Here is a 21,499-nt window from a genome sequence, read left to right as displayed (position 1 = left end):
TGGAGTAGAGAAACATGAACTAACTCGACAGCCGGAATTCTAGTCTATTAAATCCGCTGCCCCTCCCTAATTATCCGATGTGACAAGCAAAGGAAAAGGGGAGTCAGGAATGAGGAAGCAGCTCACTAAGATGGCAAGAATCAGAAAACCTGAGAGGCCATGATAGCCACGCAGAAGCATCCAGCAGGAAGTAAGAAGTTCATAAAAGAAACTGGGGTGGAAATAAGATTCCGAAGAAACTGAGATTTGAGTACAGATTTTCAAATCAGATTTATGCTGTTTGGAAAAAAAAAAAAAGTCCTGTAAGTGGATGCAGTCACTTGGGGAGTTATGAAGCAAAGGTCAGAACTCTTAAGTCACTCCCATTTAAGAACAGACAAAAGCTGCTGCATATTATATTTTAGAATAGTACTTGTATGTAAGGGACATAGAATAATTCCCTTGCAGAAGACATAAAACACAAGGAAACATTATTATTCATGGCCCAATTACATGTCAATTATCTTTTCATACATATTCAATTACTATTCATAACAACCTTGGGAGACATTGTCCATACTATAAGAAAAAAAATAAACATGCCACATCACAAAGGCCTGTCAAGCCAATCAAGTCAAACTGTAACCCCAGAATCTGAATGATTTTGCCTGAACTTAATGACTTAGTATCTAAAATAATCTATTAAATCTTTTAATTATCCCTTAGAATTTTAATTCATACAAATTTCAAATAAGAAAATAATAGAAACCCTGTCTCAAAAAAGAAAAGAAAATTTACTAAAATATAATAGCTCATTTCCCCAAAGTTGCATATCAGCTAATAATTTGTAAGAATCAAACTTGAGCTACCTATATTATCTGATACCAATACTAGGGCAATCACTTTGAGTTTGTTTTATTTATTTATTTATTTATTTATTTATTTATTTATTTATTTATTTATTTATTATGTATACAATGTTCTGCCTAAATGTATGCCTGCAGGGCACCAGATTTCATTATAGATCGCTGTGAGACACCATGTGGATACTGGGAATTGAACTCAGGACCTCTAGAAGAGCAGCCAATGATCTTAACCTCTGAGCCATGTCTCCAGCTCGTTTTTCTAATAAAGACAGAAAAAGTCCTTTAACTACCCTATCTCTTAGCTAGCCTCCCTTCTTACCCAGTTGTGGCTAATATAGCTATGAATTTATGGGGACGTGATCTATTACAACAATGGAATACCCAGATTAACATTCCTCCAATCTTAGAAACAAGCTATAAACGAACATATGTTTCTGAGAAAAATATTAGAAGGTATTATAAATAACAGTCACTGACCATCCAGATTGTACAAGAACAGGGCACAAGAGCTGCTAATCTTTCAAAGACATCAACCTTAAAAATGGTTAACAGACAAGTCTGTATGGGTTCAGCAATGGCCTTTAACAACAGAGAAACTACAGGTCTTAGAACAGTTGGTACAAGAGCAGTTAAATGTTCAGCATATTAAAGAATCAACCATCCCTTGGAATTCCCCTGTATTTGTTATTAAAAAATAATCTGGTAAATGGAGAATGGTAACAGACCTAAGAGCAATTAACAAGATGATTCAGCCAATGGGCTCTCTACAATCTGGAATTCCTTTGCCTACTATGTTACCTAAAGGATGGCCTCTTATAGTTATCAATTTAAAAGACTTTCTTCTCAATACCCTTACAAGAAAAGGACAGAGAAAGATTTGCCTTCACGGTGCCTATTTATAATAATTCTCAGCCTGTTAAGAGATATCAAGGGAAGGTTCTTCCACAGGGAATGTTAAATAGCCCAACCCTGTGCCGATATTTTGTATGACAGCCACTGGAAGTAATACGTAAACAATTTCCTCAATCTATAGTTTACCATTACATGGACGACATTTTACTAGCTGATTCAAATGTAGATACTTTAGAAAAAATGTTTGAAGAAGAAAATTTTGCCTTGTTGGGGATTACAAATTGCTCCTGAAAAGATACAAAGAGGAAAGTCTATTAATTATTTAGGATATAAAATAGGCCTACAAAAAATTAGACCTCAAAAGGTACAAATTAGGAAAGATCAATTACAGGCTCTTAATTGTGGTGGTACTATGTTCCCCAAAATATTGTGCACCCTAATAAACTTATCTGGGGTCAGAGAAGAGAAAAGCCACTAGATACTTAGGATAGGCAGTGGTAGCACATGCCTTAATCCTAGCATTTCAGAGGCAGAAATCCATCTGTTCAAGGATACAGCCAAGCATGGTGACTCACGCCTTTAATCCCAGAAAGTGAGACTTTAATCCCAGGAAGTGATGGTAGAAAGCAGAAAGATATATAAGCCTGAGGACTAGAAACTAGAAGCATTTGGCTGGTTAAGCATTTGGCTGGTTAAGCTTTTAGGTTTTGAGCAGCACAGTTCAGCTGAGAGCCATCCGGATATGAGGACACAGAGGCTTCCAGTCTAAGGAAGCAAGATCAGCTGAGAAGTTGGCCAGGTGAGGTTAGCTGTGGCTTGTTCTGTCTCTCTGACCTTCCAGTGTTCACCCCAATACCTGGTTCAGGTTTGATTTTATTAATAAGACTCTTTAACATTCATGCTACACTTAATGACTTCCAAAGATTATTAGGAGACATTTCCAATCTATGAACCACTATTGGGGTTAAAAATGATGAACTGAGTAATTTGCTCAAAACCTTAAAGGGTGACAAGTACTTAAATAGTCCAAGAGAATTATCAGCTGAAGCTGAGAAAGAATTGGCCTTGGTGGAAAAGAAAATACAGGATGCACATGTGGATCATTTGGATACAAAGCTTGATTGCATTTTGGTTATTTTACCCTGTAAATGTTCTCCTACAGGAATTTTAATGCAGAGAAAAGATATTATATTGGAATGGATATTTCTACCAAATAAACAGAGTAAAAAAATTAAAAACTTATGTGGAAAAGATCTCTTACTTGATTTTAAAAGGAAAATTAAGACTTTGCAATTAGCAGGAATAGACCCAGCAGAAATTGTAGTACCTTTGATGAAATTGACAAATTATGGGCAGAAAGTGAACCGTGGCAAAGAGCTTGCAGTAATTTTTTGGGAGAGATTAACAACAAATATCCCAAAAGCAACAGAATTCAACTTATCAAGAGAACTAACTGGATCCTGCCTTGCATTGTACAGGAAACATCAAGATCTGGAGCCTCTAACATTTTTATACAGACGCAAACAAACAAGGAAAGGCAGGTTACAAATTAGAAAATTTAAGTAAAGTGGTTCAAAGTCCCTATAATTCTATCCAAAAATCAGAATTATATGCCATTCTGATGGTATTAATGGATTTTTCAGAAACTCTCAACATAGTTACTGACTCTCAGTATGTAGAAAAAGTGGTCTTATATACTGAAACTGCTGAATTTATCCCTGATCAGTCAGAATTAACTATTATTTATCCAGTTACAAGATATAATCAGGAATAGGAAGCATCCTTTATATATAACTCACATCCGATCCCATATGAATCTGCCAGGTCCTCTAGCACAAGCTAATGATGAGATTGATAAACTATTGATAGGAAATGTGCTGGAGGTCTCAGAATTTCATAAAAAACATCATGTCAATAGTAAAGGTTTAAAAAAGGATTTTTCCATAACCCGGCAACAAGTCAAGGAAATTGTAAGGAAATGTCCTACTTGTTCTTTTACAATCAGACTCTACTATCAGCAGGATGTAACCCAAAGGGTACTCAGAGGTATGAAATCTGGCAGATGGATGTGTTTCATTTTGTAGAATCTAGAAAATTGAAATATGTACACTACACACCATTGATACCTATTCAGGATTTCAATGGGCAATTGCTCTGAGTTCCGCAAAGGCTGATTCTGTAATCATGCATTTGCTAGAAGTTATGGCCATCATGGGTATACCTGAACAAATTAAAACTAGCAATGCTTCAGCATATGTCTCTGATTGCGTACTACAATATAAAGCATATTACAGGCATACCACACAATGCTACAGGCCAAGCAGTCATAGAAAGATCAAATCAAACTATAAAGGATATGCTAAATAAATGCCTTTCGGGTAAGGACTCAGAAACATTCAGTCAGAGGATTCCTGGAGTTGATGAGGTGAGACATGGCAGTGGCTTGTTCCTTTGTCTCTCTGATCTTTCAGCATTTATCCCAATATCTCGTTCCAGGTTTTTCATTAAAAGACCATTTAACAATTCAAGTTACACCCAGTGACATAATAAAAGCAAAGCAGTAACAGAGAATACACCTGTGACCACAAACTAGTCCAGTGAAAACAATGACTGAATCAAATGAATTGATTGTATTTGACTTACTTTTTGTGAACATGTTTCAATCCCCATCAAGATACATGAATCACACAAGATACATATTATTGACAATATTTGTGTTTTAAAATTTCCAAATACTTCATACTAAGACATAATTTTAAAAATCAGTATGGGTGTAGTATTAATTTTATAGTTCCAATCTGGTCATCAACAACAGAAGGATGGTCCTTGGGCTGGGGAGCTTAATGGGTGAAGAGCTTGCCATGAGGCCCTGAGTTCAATCCCTAGCACCTATACAGAAAACTGGGTGTGGTGCAGGCTTGGAATCAGGAAGAAACAAGTGGAACCCAACCTCTGCAGTACGGCCAACAAGCACAGTCCAACTGGCAAGCTCAGTTCCCGGTCGGTGAGCCTATCTCCAAAGTAATCTCTGCTGCAGAGTTACACCCAAGGAAGGCCTCTGGTCTCTATGTGTACCACACGCACATCCACACAAAACATGGTCCTGAATAACGTTTCATATACTTTATACTTCCTTGATTCTTTCTTATTAAAATGATGTATTTGTATATGTATGTGCACACACACCACTATGTGGGTCCTAGGGATGAAACTCAGGTCCTCAGACTTGGTGGCAAGCATCTTTACCAGCTGAGCCATCTTGCCAGGCCCTTTGAATTTTAAACAAAGCAAGTCTATCATTTTTAATCACCAAAACAGGCTCTCTCATGTATACACACACTCAAAACTTTCTTAAATTTTGTTACTAATTTTTAGCATGTCACATAGTTTCTAATATTATTTCCATCAATCACAACCAGGAAGTTCTCCACGTTACACTTCATATGCAGTCTGTATTGCCATATGTAAGATTCCAAAGTAAAGTCCCAAAGAAATCTTTTTGCTGAAGAAACAAACCTCTTTCACAATGTCCTGCTAAGTCAATCTTATAATCAGTTCTACAAATGCAGCACCATACCTAAGGATCCCTTGGGCTGCTGGCTATTCGGTGGTATGTTCTCCTTAGCCATAGAGATTAGTATTTTGCTGCTTTCAGAGAGTTTCTCTGGTGCCTTTCCCTGGAAAAGACAAGATACTTATAAATCAAAGGGGAATGCCACAAAATGTACAATTCATCTCAAAACTTATTCAACATACTAAATAACTTAGAAAAAAATTACACAGCACAGAGATTGAAGAAAAGTTTGAGAAAGTAACAGAAATTATTTACATACTGTAACACCTGTTCTGGTACCTAACTCACTCTCTTAGAATTAAGTGAGTCTCTATGAAATGCCAGGCACTGTGCATGACACTAGAAATGTAAGAGTAAAGCTGAAAGCTTCTGTTACAGAGTTTATACACTGCTGGGGTGGGGATGGGGGTGGGGGGGCACAAAAGAAACCTAATAGTTAGACTGCATGATGTGTAAAGAGTGGGGATGAGGAGATGGTTCAGTCAGTCAAGTGCGCTCTCTGAAAGTCTGAGGACCAAAGCTTGGATTCCCAACATCCAAGTAAAAGCCAGGCCCAGCAGATGTGTCTGTAACCTGAGCTCAGGGGAATCAGAGACACATAGATCTTGAAGTTCATCAGTCAGGCAGCACAGCTAATTCTATAAACTCCAGGCTGAGTGAGAGGTCCCCATATCAAAAAAGAAGGTGGTAGTAATAGAGGAAGACACCTACTGTGGACATCAGGCTTCCTTCCGCATGCACTTGTGGATACTCACATGAACATATACCTCTCTCGTCTCTCTCCCTCTCCTCTCCCTCTCTCCGTCCCCTCTCTCCCTCTCATTCTCTCCCTCCCTCTCTCCCTCTTCTCTCTCCCTCTCATTCTCTCTCTCCCTCTCTCCCTCCCTCACTCCCTCTTCTCTCTCCCTCTCCCTCTCCTTTCTCCCTCTCCTCTCTCCCTCTCCCGACAGGGAGGATCTATGAAGACAAAAGACAGATCAAGATTAAAAGGCCCAGATACGCTGAGGGAAGGCCTGCAAGGCCTCAACAAGCAGTGGCTCTTAAACTAGTACATAAAGATCATTTAATAAAGCTGTAAAGTAACACACTCAAACATGCAAACTCATCCTCGTATATCAAATAACTATGAATATGCCCTGAAGCTGGGTGAGGGCACCAACCTGAATCCACCCTTGTTGACCTAAACTATGAACGTGCCCTGCCACTGGGTAAGGGTACCAAGCTGAATCCATCCCTGTGTCTACCTGAACAAACTATTTAACTCCTTTTAGCCTCATTTTCTTTATCTCTAAAACAAAACAAAATGCCTCTACTTGATAAAGATGTTATGACTAAATGAAATGCTACACACATGAAATGCTACACACAGCTCCTAATGTAACCCCTTGCACACGACAGACTCTCTGGAAGGAAACAGCCACGGGCAGTGCTTAAAAGAACGAGCACTTACTGTCTACCAACTCCAGCATCTCAGTCTCATTAACTTCCCAATGCCTCAGTTTACCTACCTGAAAATTATAATTAAGAAATAGAACACTGAAATATAACCTTTTAAGGCTATGCCATATCCATATTTACCACTCATATGTTAACTTATATAAATAAAATGTATATAGATAACTTATAGATAAAATTTATATATAAAAAAAATTATATGATGATAATTTGGTTATCTCTGTGTGGGACAGATGCTAACCCAGATGAGACACTGGGAAAAAGGTAAGCCAGAAATGACTTGGGCGAGCCATTCTATACAGACATATGGTACAGACGGTGTCTTGTTACCACACACTGAGTCCGTGAGGGATGACACCCGTCTACATCAGAGCAGTTCCCAGAGTCCAGGATGGCTCCAAGCACAATCTCAGTATTGGCTAAATGAATCCATCACTCATGTCAAAATGAAAAACAATTTAAGAGAACTTTCCAGCATTGCTTTTCAGAAACAACTATTAACATACTTGTTCTAAAAAGCAAAGAGTACTGTTGTGGGATATTTGTACACTGTGTGAAGACGTAATTTGGTATAATAAAAAGCTGAATGGCCAATAGCTAGGCAGAAAGTATAGGAGGAATTTCCAGGGAGAGAAAGAGAGAGGAGGAGAATCTAGGTGCACAGGGGACACCAGGAGACATGGAGAGGAAACAGAAGGTACAGGACGGAAGAGCGGTCACACCACATGATAGAACGTAGATTAATAGAAACGAGTTAAGTTATAAGAGCTAGTTAGGAACAAATCTAAGCTACAGGCCGAGCTCTCATAAATAATAAGAAGTCTCTGTGTCATTATTTGGGTGCTAGCTGGCGGGACAGAAAAGATTTGTTACATAGTACAAAATAAATTACCCCAATAAATTTACTAATACTATATAAAAACGTATTTACTCATTAAATACTCTTTTTCACATAAAAATCTGAGAACTTGCTTTTATATCTTAACTTCTGGTCCTTCTGACTCCTATTCATCTTGGTAAAACATATTAAAACTCCAACTAAAGAGAATATTGTGAGATATAAAATCCCACCAAAAATGAACTCAAAATCTCCCAATTCACATCTAGTCAGGCTCTCCAAATCAGAACAAGGGTATACTAATCAAATCAAGTACAAGACAGGAGAGTCTCACTGGTGGAGCCCAGAGAGATGTCTCAGTGAAACACGCTTGGTTGGTGTTTTCACTGTTGGTTGGGGTGGGGATGGGGGGGGTATCTCTTTGTTTGTTTGTTTGTTTGTTTGTTTGTTTGTTTGTAAGGTAGGGTCTCACTATGTAGCTCTGACTAGCCTGGAATTCCTGCTGTATAGATCAAGCTGGCCTTGAACTCACAGCAATCCACCTGCCTCTGCCTCCTAAATGCTAGGATTAAAGAAATGCACCACCCACATCCAATTTGATGGAACAAATTGTTGGCAGACAATTACTAATCTTGCCTTCATCTCCATGTAAGGTGGATCACTTTCCAATTCTGCTTTGTCTCTGGCCAGTTTCGCTTTCTGCTCTTCAATAAATTCATCCAAGCTATCTGTCATTTTGTAGTTTCTGAAAAAAAAGAAAAGTCTTCAATGAACACAACTATATTGCAGTGTTTTAAGCTAAAGTATTAAGACAACGTCTTAGTCCACACTTAGTACTGAATCTCACTTAATCGCATTGAGAACTTCAAACTCAAGCATGAACATAAATAGTCTGTCCCCTCCACCTTCCCATAAAAGCCTACAATGCAGGGTAAAGCACAGAAAAAGAAATGCAGTCAAAGGAGTTTATACCCAGGCATGAAAACTTCACAATGAAAAACATTCCATACAATTATGTAACTAAAAAATTTAACAAATGAAATCAACAGTCATTAGCATAATCCATATTCACACAATCAAAAAAACAAAAAGGAAATAGACAAAAAAACTTCTATCTTTAAAACACTTTTCTCTGAAAAACTGCTTCCCAATTATTGGAAATTAATTTTTAGCTGGGCCTTGGCAGGGCATGCCTTTAATCCCAGCACTCCAGAGGCAGAAGCAGGTGGATCTCAGGGTTCGAGGCCAGCCTGGTCTACAGAGTGAGTCCCAGGACAGCCAGGGCTACACAGAGAAACCCTGTCTCAAAAAACCAAAAAAGAAGGAAATTAATTTTGAACTCAGAGTTACTAAGTTAATACCAAGAGCCTTGTATACTCTTTACCAACCCTTACTGTTAAGATTTTGCCCTTCTTGCTTAATCCTTTGCTTGTGTACAAAACGCTATTCTCTGGATACATGTGCAAATCAAACTTTTTCTAAAATTATACAGAGTGAATGACATACATTGCCCTTTGACACACAACTCTCCACGATGTATTCCTTGAGAACTAGCTTGAGCCAGAGATGTGTGCAGCTCAATGTCTGCCTAGCACACATAAAGCTCTGGACTCAAGCCCGACACAAAGGGAGGAAAAGGCGGGGGGTGGGGGGGGGGTGCTTTCTTCAATGACTTTAACATAATATCAAATAATTATCAACTAAGCATACACTGATTTCTTTTTCCCCAGTATTGGAAATTGAATCTGGCTTCACTACATGCTAGGCAAAGAACTCTACCACAGTTCTATCCCGTTCTTTCAAATAAACCACTATTAGTCTTTGCAGCCTTTTTTTTTTTCTCTTTAATATTCAAACCCAGACTACTGGGGCTCGACTGAAAGCTATGTGAGGATATAACGTACTTGTGACACAGAATGAGAATATCTGATATGGCTATTTCTCAAGAAGGGAATGTGGAATGCTAACAGCAAGAAGAAACATAGGAATGCCTTCTATCTGTCTCAATTTCTAGAGAATAATTAGGGCAAATAATGTTCCATATCTCAAGACATTTTTCTTAAAACAAGTAACACTGATGTGCTTTATAAAACCTTGAACTTGCTGCCTGTGAAGCGGGCTTCTCTGCTGAACTGCGAACTCATAACTCTGTTATCAAGGAGATGTAATAATAAGATTGAGCCCGTGCAGACTGTTCAAGTTCTCAGCTGCCTTGAATGCCCAGGTTTCCCACTTCAGTTCTTCCAGTATTAATTCAGAGCCTGGTCAATCTCTCCTCCCAGGAGATGGGGCAAGTAAGAAAACCACATCACAGCCTGATCTACAGAGCAAGTTCCAGAACAGCCAGGGCTATTACACAGAGAAACCCTGTCTCAAAAAAAAAAAAAAAAAAAGGAAAGGAAAGGAAGGGAGGGAGGGAGGGAGGGAGGGAGGGGGGAGGGGAGGGAGGGAGGGAACGAGGGAAGGAAGGAAGGGAGGGAGAAAAAGAAAATCTCATCAATCTTCAAAGAAAGACTACAAGGTTAACAAATACACTGGGAAACTGAGCATAGGAAAACCAAAATCTGAGAAAAAAAAATCATTAAACAAATTATTAGTCAAGTACAAGGAACATTAGAATAATACATTCTAAATTAATTGAAAATCCCACTGCCCAGGGTGGGCTACCTATTAGTTGCTGGTCAGCGAAGGCCCTCAACTGCCCACCACCCAAAACAACACAGGCTATTGCCACATTCCACTGTTCTGCCTCAAGCCTTAACATTTTTCAATACAAACCTATTACCCTTTTTTTTTAAAATAAATCATTTCCCACTTGAAGTTTGTCTGAATTTCTCTATGACTAAATTTAGTTTCTATTCTCAGCAGGAATATTACTAACAAGATATGTCTTTCTCAAGGTGTCACTGGTAGAGACACATGATTACTACTTGCCCCTTACTAGTGAGGCCATTTTATTACCTGGTCAATTTCTCTACTACTTTTCCCTCAATAACAACAAGCAGTCTTCATAGAACTCTTTCTAGACTAAGTAAATATCTTATTCTTGATCTAAATCTTCCCTTACATTTTTTAATTGATCAAATCTCCAAGTTAGAGACTACAAAATGCCTCTAATTCCACCACTGACTACACATTTATTTACCAGTCAACACTTAATCTATTGCAAGCAAAATTCCTACATTTACTTATCAGTTTGTCATCAAGACAGAATCTCAAACTCCTTTATTAACAAGATCATTATTTTAAATTCACAAGCTGTAGTTTTAACTGAGAAATAACTCATACACCATAAAACTCAACCACTTTATTTACCAGTACTAGTGAGTTGTAGTGAAATCATGGCTGTTCAGTTATCACTACAATTGCAATTTACACTGCTTCCATCACCTCAATGCGACAGGTAGTATATCTTTCTGGACAGGGTCAACAAATCCCAGAGGTATTTGCCATGTAAATGGAGCAGGTAAGAAAATTCCATCAGTCATCAAAGACTATGAAGTTAACAAATATACAGGGAAATAGGATATAGTAAAAGTAAAATCTGAAGCCGGGTGGTGGTGGCACATGCCTTTAATCCCAGCACTCGGAAGGCAGAGCCAGGCGGATCTCTGAGTTTGAGGCCAGCCTGCTCTACAGAGTGAGTTCCAGGAAAGGCACAAAGCTACACAGAGAAACCCTGTCTCAAAAAAACCAAAAAAAAAAAAAAAACCAAAAAAAAAAGGTAAAATCTGAGAGAAAACAAAATCATTGAACAAATAATAATCCAGCACAAGGAACATTAGAATAGTAAACTAAAAATTCAATGAAAAGCCCTTGCTGGAGGTGGGCTACCTCCCTGTAAGTTGTTGGTCAGCGAAGGCCCTCAACCCCCAAACAATACAGGCTATTGCCACGGCTATTGGCTGCCCACAAGAATGAAGGAAATAAGACTTCATTACTGACGACACAGCATGTTCTGATCACAGGACAGAGAAATCCAGATGGAACTAAGCTGGAGGCTTCCTCCTTGTTGGCTGCTTTCACTGTATCGGAGAGAAAACCTCAACGGTCTTACAGCACCAAACCCTCCATGCTATAATACGGACCTGTAGGGCAGGATGCACCCACTGGTACAATAGTGCCATGGTATTATGGGGACAACAACTGCTTTCTATGTGGTTCTCAGGCCCACTCCACAAGAGTGAATTCAAGAATGGCGGTGTGAATCTGATCAAAAGCCTGTGGCTAGAACGGTCATAGGCACAAGTGGAAAGGCTATGGTTGTTCTTTTGTTAAACCTAGTGTGCCCATCAAAGTGCCTTCTAAATGTGTGTTTGTATCCACAGATTTGTGCTGATGTTAGCCTCAGCAGAGAAACTTTTCTCACAGCGAGCAATGGTTATTGTAAAAACTAGTCAGGGTATTGAGAAAATGAAACATCTGACTGCTCAGATGTAATAAATAGGACATCTCCATCACCCCCAACAAGTCTCAGGGAACATCACAGAAGAGGACGTAGAATGAGTCTCAGAGCCAGAGAACGGGACAGTCTTGTAGAACACTGTATTCTGGCTATGAACTGGCCCTCACACCCATGAACTCATAAAAACTTGCACAGACCTGCCCCAGATTTGGCGCGGCAGCATTCTGTCATGGAAGAGGAAGGGCACTTTGGGTCCCACTCAGCCCTAAGGATCCATAGGCAGCTAGTGGTTGCTGGGGGAGAGGGAAACATCAACCGTGTAGCCACTGGTACGTTACCCATGCTCCTGCAGAAAACTTAACCAAACTCACTGGGTCATTTAAAAAAGACATGAAAGTGGAAAGGGAACTAGCTGGAAAAGGAGTAGGGTCAGTGAGAAGAGGACGAGGGTCATGGGGGAGTGACTGTGACCAAAATACATTGCTGGGCACGGTGACACATGCCTTCAATCCCAGTACTGGGAGGCAGAGGCATACATACCAAGTTCCAGGACAGCCAAGGCTACATGCTGAGACCTTGGCTCAAAATATAAATTTTAAAAGTACATATAACTACAAAAATGTCCTATTTAAAACAGTTCTATGTATAGTTAATACATTAATAAAGAACACTATTATAACCTTTATTTGATACCCTAAAGCTGACTAGCTTAGCTTGCCCAGTGATTTCCCAGGTAGTAAGGGCACACACATGCGTAATAAAAGAGCCATAGAATAACATTTGCCTCATTCGAACATACAAGCCACATGCCCCAGGCATAGACTTAACATGGTAACAAGATGCCGCTGGAAAAGGCAATCATGAGGAGCTGGGAGTGGTAATGCACCTCAGCACTTGAACCCTAGTCCTTGGGGAGCAGAGGCAAGTATATCTCTGCTCGTTCAACCAGACACCTGCTCGACAGTCAGTTTCAGGCCAGCCAAGGCTACGAGGAGAGGCTTGCCCCACTCCCCACCCCACCCCCCAAAAAACCCAGCAACAACAAAAAAGACCAAAAGAACCATGATGCAGGAGAGCCTGTAGACAACCTAACTCAAACTTCTGTGTGATGAGATCAAGAAGGACAGGTCCCTGCAGATGTTCTGGGGCTCCGTGTCCTATTTCAGTTTAAGAGTTTCCCTACATGCTGCCTCGCTTGTGCTTAACATTAAGGACAAGCCATGTTCTGAGACACTAGGTCTCTGTCCCATTCTCCTGACAGAATAAGAACCACAGGGTCAATAACAACAAGTTTTTCCAGCCCCTCTGCAGTCACTCCTCCCCAAACCCAGAGAACTAACTAATCACCTCGTATCTACCTCCATAATTCTGTCTAACCTGGAAGTTTCACAGAAATGGGTCGGATAAAAGCTAGAGAGCAGAGAGTATGTTTCCTAGTCAGTTCAAGATCAATTCTCCTATGCCCTGTAACCCAAGCAGTGGAGTGTTACCATCATCCAGTTGTGACTGGCAACCAAGGACAAAGACACTAACCTGTGCCTTCCGGAAACCCTCCAGAACCTCCCTGACCACCACTAACTCGCAGGGCTACCCATGCTGAGCACTAAGATGTTCATTTAATAATCCTGTCTTCTGAGAACAGCACAGCCCACCCATTCAAGGTTCCTCCCATCCAAACTCCTTTTTAAAAAAACTTCATTTTGTAGTTAGCTTAGAAGATGTTATGCAGACTACTGGGGGCAGGGTACCATGGATGCTCCTACCCAGCTGGACCCTGACAGGCATGGTGTGCCCACTACAGCAGTGAGCAGTAATGACTGTTATGAACGGATAATCAATTACTTCTGCTTGGATCTGAGGCCTGTTCCACAGGAGTGAATCCATGACCAGGACTATAAAGCTGGTCAAAAGGCCATGGCTAAGGAAGGTCACAGGCCCTCGGAGGGAACATACCATGGTTATTATGCTAAATGGACATGTTGTCGGACCGCCTGCTAAATATTTGTGTTCATCCGCAGGGATCTGTGTGACTATGCACGGGAGTCAGAGACATTTCTTTCTGCAGGGACTATTGATAGAGACTCACAGCTCATCAGTGTACGAACAGGTGGCCTGCGTGTGTGGACCCCAAAGGACACCCAAGACTTGGGAGCAGCCTGGAAAAGGGGTGAGAGAATCTAAGAGCTGGAGAATGGGGAGAGGAGCTGTGAAATGCTGGGTTCTGGATATAACAGGCTGTTGCTCTCATGAACTCACAACAGCTGTGGTGACCTAAATAAGACCTGTATGTCTCTGTGAATATTATTCACTTTTTGAAAAGACTACTTTCTTCACTGAAGCTAATTTTGTTGTTCTTGTTTTTAAGAAAGAGTCTCACTACGTAGCCCTGACTGGTCAGAAATCCATTATGTAGTCAGGCTGGCCTTGAACTCACAGAGACCCACCTGCCTCTGCCACCAGAGTGCTGGGATTAAAGGTGTGTGCCACCACACTGAACAGAAACTAGAATGTTCAAAAATATATTTTCCTAAACCTCAACAAATTTAGTGAGTAGCAGAATAGTGTCACTAAAGATACAAGGCCTGGAGAGCACACAGAACCCTGAAAACACAAATCAGAGCAAGCTCTCTGGTTTAGTAAAGTTTAGTTTACACTTAAGTTAGACCTAGTAAACATGCTAACAGAAATTTCCAACGATGGTTACAAATTCAAGAATCAAATTTAAAGACAGGAACCACATCAAAGACATTTACTTAAGAGTTACATATTTGCCGGGCGGTGGTGGCGCACGCCTTTAATCCCAGCACTCGGGAGGCAGAGGCCGGCGGATCTCTGTGAGTTCGAGGCCAACCTGGGCTACCAAGTGAGTTCCAGGAAAGGCGCAAAGCTACACAGAGAAACCCTGTCTCAAAAAAGCAAAAAAAAAAAAAAAAAAAAAAAAAGAGTTACATATTTTACCCGGATATCCTGGTACACACCTGTAATCCCAGGACTCCTACTCAAAACTGAAGCAGAGAGTTTGCAAGTTTAAACTGAGGTGAGGGACTTAGTAAGATGCTGACCCAAAATGTTGGTTTTTGGGTTTCTTTTGGCTTGGGAGGGCTGTGTTTGTATTTGAGACAGGGCCTCACTGTGTAGCCCTAATTGGCCTGAAGCCTGCTTTGTAGACCAGACTGTCCCTGAACTCACAGAGATCCATCTGCCTCGGCAAATTTTTTTTAAAAAGGCTAGGCATGATGACACACGTGACCTTTAATCCCAGCCCTAAGAAGACAGAGGCAGGTGTATCTCTCTGAGGCCAATTCCTGCCTGCTTTACATGGCAAGTTCCAGGACAGCCAGAGCTACAGAATAAGGCCCTGTCTCGAAAACTACATAGAAATTAAAAGTAACAGGGCTGGGGATGTAATTCAGTGGTAGGGCAGTTGCCTAGCATATATAAGACTCTGCGCTCAATCGCCAATATATGCCATCAAAAAAGCAAAGAATTAACTCTTTTAAGATTCTAGGACAAATCTACAGTAAATGAACACAGGTGGGGTTACCCACAAGCAAACGCTGGGCAGTGTCCACTTGAATGAATGGGGAAGAACTGAAGCTAGATAAACACTTGAAGGATTAGGTCCTTAGAGTAACTTAGCTCCTATTAGTACAGCTTCTGAAACTCACTTTAAGTAACAGTAACCACAATGAAATACACATTAACCAATGACCTTTTTCCTGGTAAGGACCTCTCCCTAAAGACCATGAGGAATACTACTGTAGTTCAACAAGTTAAATCAACCACTTACTTCGGCACTGATGTACAAGAACACACCAATGGCAAGCCCTGAGTTTCCTATTAAGAGGGTATTAGAAAAGAAGTCTATGGGCCGGGTGGTGGTGGCACACGCCTTTAATCCCAGCACTTGGAAGGCAGAGCCTGGCAGATTTCTGTGAGTTCGAGGCCAGCCTGTTCTATAGAGCGAGATCCAGGATAGGCACCAAAACTACACAGAGAAACCCTGTCTTGGAAAAAAAAAAGAAAAAAGAAAAAGAAAAGAAGTCTATAACTGGAACTTGAGCTGGGTGACTTAAGGGAGGGTGTACTGCCATCAGGAAGTGGGAAGAATTCTATGACCGGACAGCTTAATAAATTTAACTACAGCATGAGATTCAAGTGGAACTGGTAAAGAATGTTGAGGATCTGTATCCACATGGAGTGGTTTTGCTCTTATGCCCATAAACAGGGTGGTGTTATCTGACACTGATATTCTGTACAATTGTTTATTGTCAACGGGACACCACTGGGAGTCCCAAACCATTTCCTGGAAACACAAAGGCCTAAACCATAAAACATCTGTAGCTGTCATGGCTGCTTTTCCCTTTATTCCTAAAAGTGTACAACAATTTACATAAGACTATTTCAGCCACAAAAGTATGCACAAACTATTTAGTGGATAATGGGGGCTGGATTGGTAGGAAAGGCCTAGGTACAAAACACAGTAAGAATGTTTATAATTTAAGGATTAAATTCCATCCCCCAAATCAACTGAAAGAAAGCTAATGGGATTCCATACTGTCCAGACACTCTATAAAATGTACAATTACATTTTCCATGGCATTATTATCAGGTACTTTTCCCTAGTAGCTACAAACAGTATGTAGATAAAAATAGTTTTCAGGAAAATAGTTTCACCGAAAGACCTGGACTAGAAACCCATTGTTCATTATGTATTGATTCTGGTTAATGCAACATATGTTCTTTAATCTATGTCTAGGATTCCTCATTTAAAAATGGAAATACTACTTACTACAGAGTTATAAAGAAAAAACGCATCACATATGTACCAGAGAATCTAATACTTGTCACTATACCAGTTAGTTTACTATCCCTGTATTAGCACAGTCTTTGTGTAATTAAACATTCACTTTTAAAAAGTATCCAGGCTGGAGGTGCAGCTCAGAAACAGAGCATGTACATTGTATGCATAAGATTCTGAATCAATTTCCAAACTAAGAAAGGACCTACTTTAACCTCTTTAACCTACTCTAACCTATTTTAACACCACAAAAAAGAAAAAGCAAGAGGAAGAGGGAAGAAAGGAAGGGGGTAAGAGGGAGGGAGGGAGGGAGGGAGGGAGGGAGGGAAAGTCTCTAGATTTCAGTCATTATTAACTGATAGATGGTTGTCATAATCCAAGTCAACACAAGGGAAAATGTTATCTCTGTCCTTTTCTCTCTCACGTATTATCCCCAATACGGAAACATGAGGAATGGAACATGACTCCTCTTGTAAACCATCATTCTAGACTGCAAGAGATGCTAGACTTGTCGGGAAGGTGGGTAAAATAAGACATGATCCTTGCCCTAATATTTAGATCATATCCCCTGCCACAATGAGTTTAGTCAGTCTAGGATTTGGGGAGCAAATATGAGATAGTTTTAAAGGATTCAGTAAAGATACCAACAATTTAAATATGTCTGGAACTTTCATTAACTATATAGTGAGTTCCAGGATAGCCTGATCATATTATATGGCAAAACATTGTCCCAAAAATAGCCTTATTATTGTTGTTGACATTGGGTTTTGGTATGTATGTCTACTTGTTACTGAGCTGGGGTTGTAGCTTAGTTAGGAGATCACTGCCTAGAAGGTGTGAGACACTAGATTCCGTCTCCAACAGCTGGTGGGGGCTGATTTTGTTTGGTATGGCAGCTCATACTTATAATCCCAGTACTTGGGAGGGTGAAGCGTCAACAGCGCAGACTATACAGTGAGACCCTATCTCGAAAATATTATACCCCAAAAATATTAAAAGTATAGGAGGCAGCAGCCTGCAGAAAATGACTCCAGCAAGAGAAAAGGACTAGGGACAGACCCACAGGAAGAAATAAGATGTAGTCAGGGGGCAAGAGCAAGCACCTGTTTAAGAGCTGCAGCACACAAAGGGAAAGATGAAGTTTCCGTTAATCCACCCAGAAAGGGTCTCACAGTCCCTCAGCAGATGGTAGTCACGTGAACTGACTATAGGTACATCCATATTTGGACAAATCACTCCAAATTTTGCGAAAAAGCATATGCTATGTTGCTGAGGGGAACAGGACACAAACTTGGGAGTGAATAAATCCAGGAAAGCATTTAAAGCTTGAGCGGCTATTACAAATACACCAGGAACAGGAACGGCAGGCATGCATGGAGGAGCTTGGCTATGCGGAATTGTTACTACACGTGCTCCAACACTTCTGTCTACTACTCAGGAGGCACATCACAGTACATTCGGAAGGATGTTTAAAAGTGTGGAGAGCTGGCGACTCAGCCAATAAAGGCTAGGCTCACAACCAAATGACAGTGTGGAATTTGCTTAAGTCTGTAATAGTCTGAAAACCACATTTGAGGAAAAAAAGTGTCCTGAAAGCATCCTTGCGTGTTTGCCTTACCTAAACCTATCTGCCCCCTCCCCAGATCATGGGGCTGCAGGACATTCAAAAGATCTTCTCAATGGAAGCATGTTAGCAGATACTTGACACCAGAAAGTTCACAGAAAAAAGGGAAAAAAGACAGTGTCTCCCTACTTTACTCGGGGATCGTTTTTTGCTTTTCAACATGAGAAGCCATCTTCCACATAAAATTCAGCTTCTCGGGATTACTGGCTTTCTATAAAGCCCTACACTGTGAAAGGAGAGAGAACTAACTCAGTTTTGTCCTCTGACCTCCACATGCACGTCGTGGCCTGCGCTCCGCCCCCCATCACACACACACACACACACACACACACACACACACACACACACACACACACACACACACACGTACGATCCCCCACACCACACACACACACTCAACTCATCAAGCAATCACACTGAGAAAACAACACTGCAGATTTCATACAGATATGGAGAAGATTAAGTCTGACTTGCAAAGTGTGAAAACATTAACCAGTCCCCGAGGTGCAAGCACTCAGCGCAGCCGCGGCGCGCCTGCCTGAGAGAAGGCCAAGGAGCCAGCTCTGTCTCCGGGGCGTCGCGGGTAGCTGATGCCTCGGAAAGCGTCAACGCGTTGTCAGGCAACCGGCTCTCAACCACCCAGGCGGCAGCGGCCACCCGGGAGTCGGCGGCGCGTGTGCAGGGCACCGCCCCCGGCCTGGCAGCCGAGACCCGCACCGGGGACGGAGCCGGGCCACCGCCTCGCGACCCGCGCCTCCCGACCGACCGACCGACCGCGACCTGTACCCTGCACCTCCGCACCGCCCCCGCGACACCCCGAAGCTCCCCGGCCCCGCCCGGCAGGCTCGAGCCCCGGCCCAGGCGCGGCGACCCCGAGCCCCACCCCGCCGCCCCCCACACCCGCCGCCCACGGACTTACTCCCACAGACGAGGAGGAAGCCCGACCCGGCTCCACAGGCGATGTCGGCGACCCCCCGGCGCGGACCAAATAACCGGTCGCCCGCCCTGGCTCCGCCTCCCAGGCCCGGCCCCCCGCCCGCCCTCCACCAACCGCCAGGCGCGGCCCCGCCCCTGCGAGCGTGCAGCTGGCCGGGGCCGCGCGGCCGAGGGCGCCCCCTGCAGTCCTGGAGGCCACACGGCCCCGTGTCCCTGGCCACCCAAGCACTGGAGGGTCTCCACTCTCAGCATCCTTCTGACAGGCGTTACTCCCAGCCCAGCAGTCTGGTCAACTCTGTCTAGGGCTTTCATTACCATTTCAACATGTTATTCTGTGTACGTTCTTGTCACCACTGGATGTCTAGCTCCTCAGGGAAACGGAACTAATGATACTAATGTATTCTAACATCCCTAGTGTGTCCTAACTTATACTGTAAGGTGCTATCTTACTCGGGGTTTTGTTATTTTGACACAGGGTGTCAAGTAGTTCAGGGGGATGGGGGGTGTCGAACTCTTCATCTTCCAGCCTCCCTGCCTCCGATTTACAAGAGTGGAACAGCGTCCTACCTGGTTTGTTTGGTCCTTGCTTTGTTTTGTTTGCCTCTCCTCCTTGACTTTTTGAGACAGGTCTCCTGTAGCCAAGGCTAACCTCAAATTGTTATGTATGGAAGGCTTTCCTTGAACTCATCCTCCTGCCTCCACTTCCCAACTGCTGGGACTACAGGCAGGTTCAACCACGCTCGGCTTTATAAGGTAGTTAAAAGCCCATTTTCTCCAACTTCTCAAGACAATGCCAAAACCAACAGCTGTGGGGAAGAGTTAACAATTCTGATTTTGTTTTTAGCTAACTTGTCTGCTAAGAACCTCATTAGAAGAGGATACAACACAAAGCTTGCCGGGCCAAACAAACGTCATGGGAAGCGGCTACAGAGCCTTCCAGAGCCTGTGGAAGGGACGGTTACAGTCAAAGAGTTCGTGGAAGGCATCTGTAAACTGTAATTTTGTTTTGTTTTTTGAGACAGGGTTTCTCTGTGTAGCTTTGGAGCCTGTCCTGGAACTCACTCTAGTCCAGGCTGGCCTCGAACTCACAGAGATCCGCCTGCCTCCCGAGTGCTGGGATTAAAGTGAGCGGTAATTTTTAAAGAGTACTGTGTGATCTAAAGCAGAAATGTCAGGAAGTGCGTTTCAAGCAACGCTTAACAACGAATTATATTACTAAGCCAAGGGGAAAGTACTAATAGAATGAAAAGCTAGGTGGGGGAAGCTAGAAGATGAAGCTTGGAGAAATCTGTAGGAACTGTGTTACGAAGAGTTATGATATTTTTCTAAGCAAAAAAAATTATTAGTATGAAAGAAAACAAACACAAATTCAATGCACACACCTTTAACTTACAATCTAGTGAGTATTTGGGGACGGAAATGGGAAGGAAGAAAACCTGAAAACACTGACGACTGGAACAAGTTTCACTTTAACTGCGGGAAGAAAGAGCTGAGATTAATTCTGCACTGAGATAAATGACGTTCACGGCAGTGAAGACAAACTTAAAAAAGAGTACTAAGGCAGTCACAGCTCCTAACACTTGTATAAATGTTACCTTATAAACACCTCAAAAAGTCAACCTTAGCAACGCGGGAGTTTTGCTTTCCTCCTCGCAACAGTTGCGAAAACACAAAAGCGAAATACCAACCCCAAACGTGAGGTTTTCCACTCCGCGAAGAATTGCCTTAAAAGAGATTGTTACGTTTAACTTCCCCCTCCAATGTCAATCTCCAGAGCTGCTTACACCCCGGTTTTTCTAGAAACATTTAGTATTCAAAACAATTTATTTCATTTAAAGTATCTACACTCAAATCAAAACAGTCCCCAGCCCAAGGCTCCACCTCCACGCAATATGGCGGAGACTGAGTCTGCGCAGTACGGACCGCGACGGCCGATTCCTTTCTGGCATGTCAACAAGCCCTTCTTCCGGCGCGAAAGGCTGAACCATTCCCACCCCGGCACTTTCTGTCCTTCGCAATTCACACGTACAGCTTTCCGAGGCGGCATGTCCTCGTCTCATCCGCCAATCTCTTCCTAGTTCACCGGCCTCTCAGTGTTTTCTCTAGCGTCGCGCCGCCGCCGATCCCCGGCCACCCGAGTGGTCTGGACCAACGTCACCTCCGGTCCTC

The 21,499-nt window shown here is 42.1% G+C and overlaps 1 protein-coding gene across 13 annotated transcripts in view; it reads right to left on the bottom strand.

Moving 5' to 3' along the window:
• Positions 1–21,459, bottom strand: part of Cspp1 (centrosome and spindle pole associated protein 1) — a 102,184-nt gene extending 80,725 nt beyond the window's left edge. For 12 of the 13 annotated variants that reach the window (XR_008213514.1, XM_052715148.1, XM_052715153.1 and 9 more), the window contains exons 1-3: positions 19,314–19,410; positions 8,201–8,309; positions 5,275–5,374 (exon numbers count right to left, since the gene is read on the bottom strand). Coding sequence is in view for 12 of the 13 variants with exons in the window: in XM_052715148.1 (XP_052571108.1) it covers positions 5,275–5,374; positions 8,201–8,299 (199 nt within the window). In the remaining variant the exon portion in view is untranslated. Of the gene's footprint in view, positions 1–5,274; positions 5,375–8,200; positions 8,310–19,313; positions 19,411–21,359 lie in introns of those variants that run through there. The other variant, XM_052715149.1, reaches the window with a different exon arrangement.
• Positions 21,460–21,499: the final 40 nt, after the last annotated feature.

The sequence above is a fragment of the Peromyscus californicus genome, unplaced genomic scaffold, assembly GCF_007827085.1.
Source record: "Peromyscus californicus insignis strain IS unplaced genomic scaffold, ASM782708v3 Scaffold_5__1_contigs__length_169319896, whole genome shotgun sequence".
NCBI lineage: Eukaryota > Metazoa > Chordata > Mammalia > Rodentia > Cricetidae > Peromyscus > Peromyscus californicus.
This window is presented reverse-complemented; position numbering and strand designations above follow the sequence as displayed.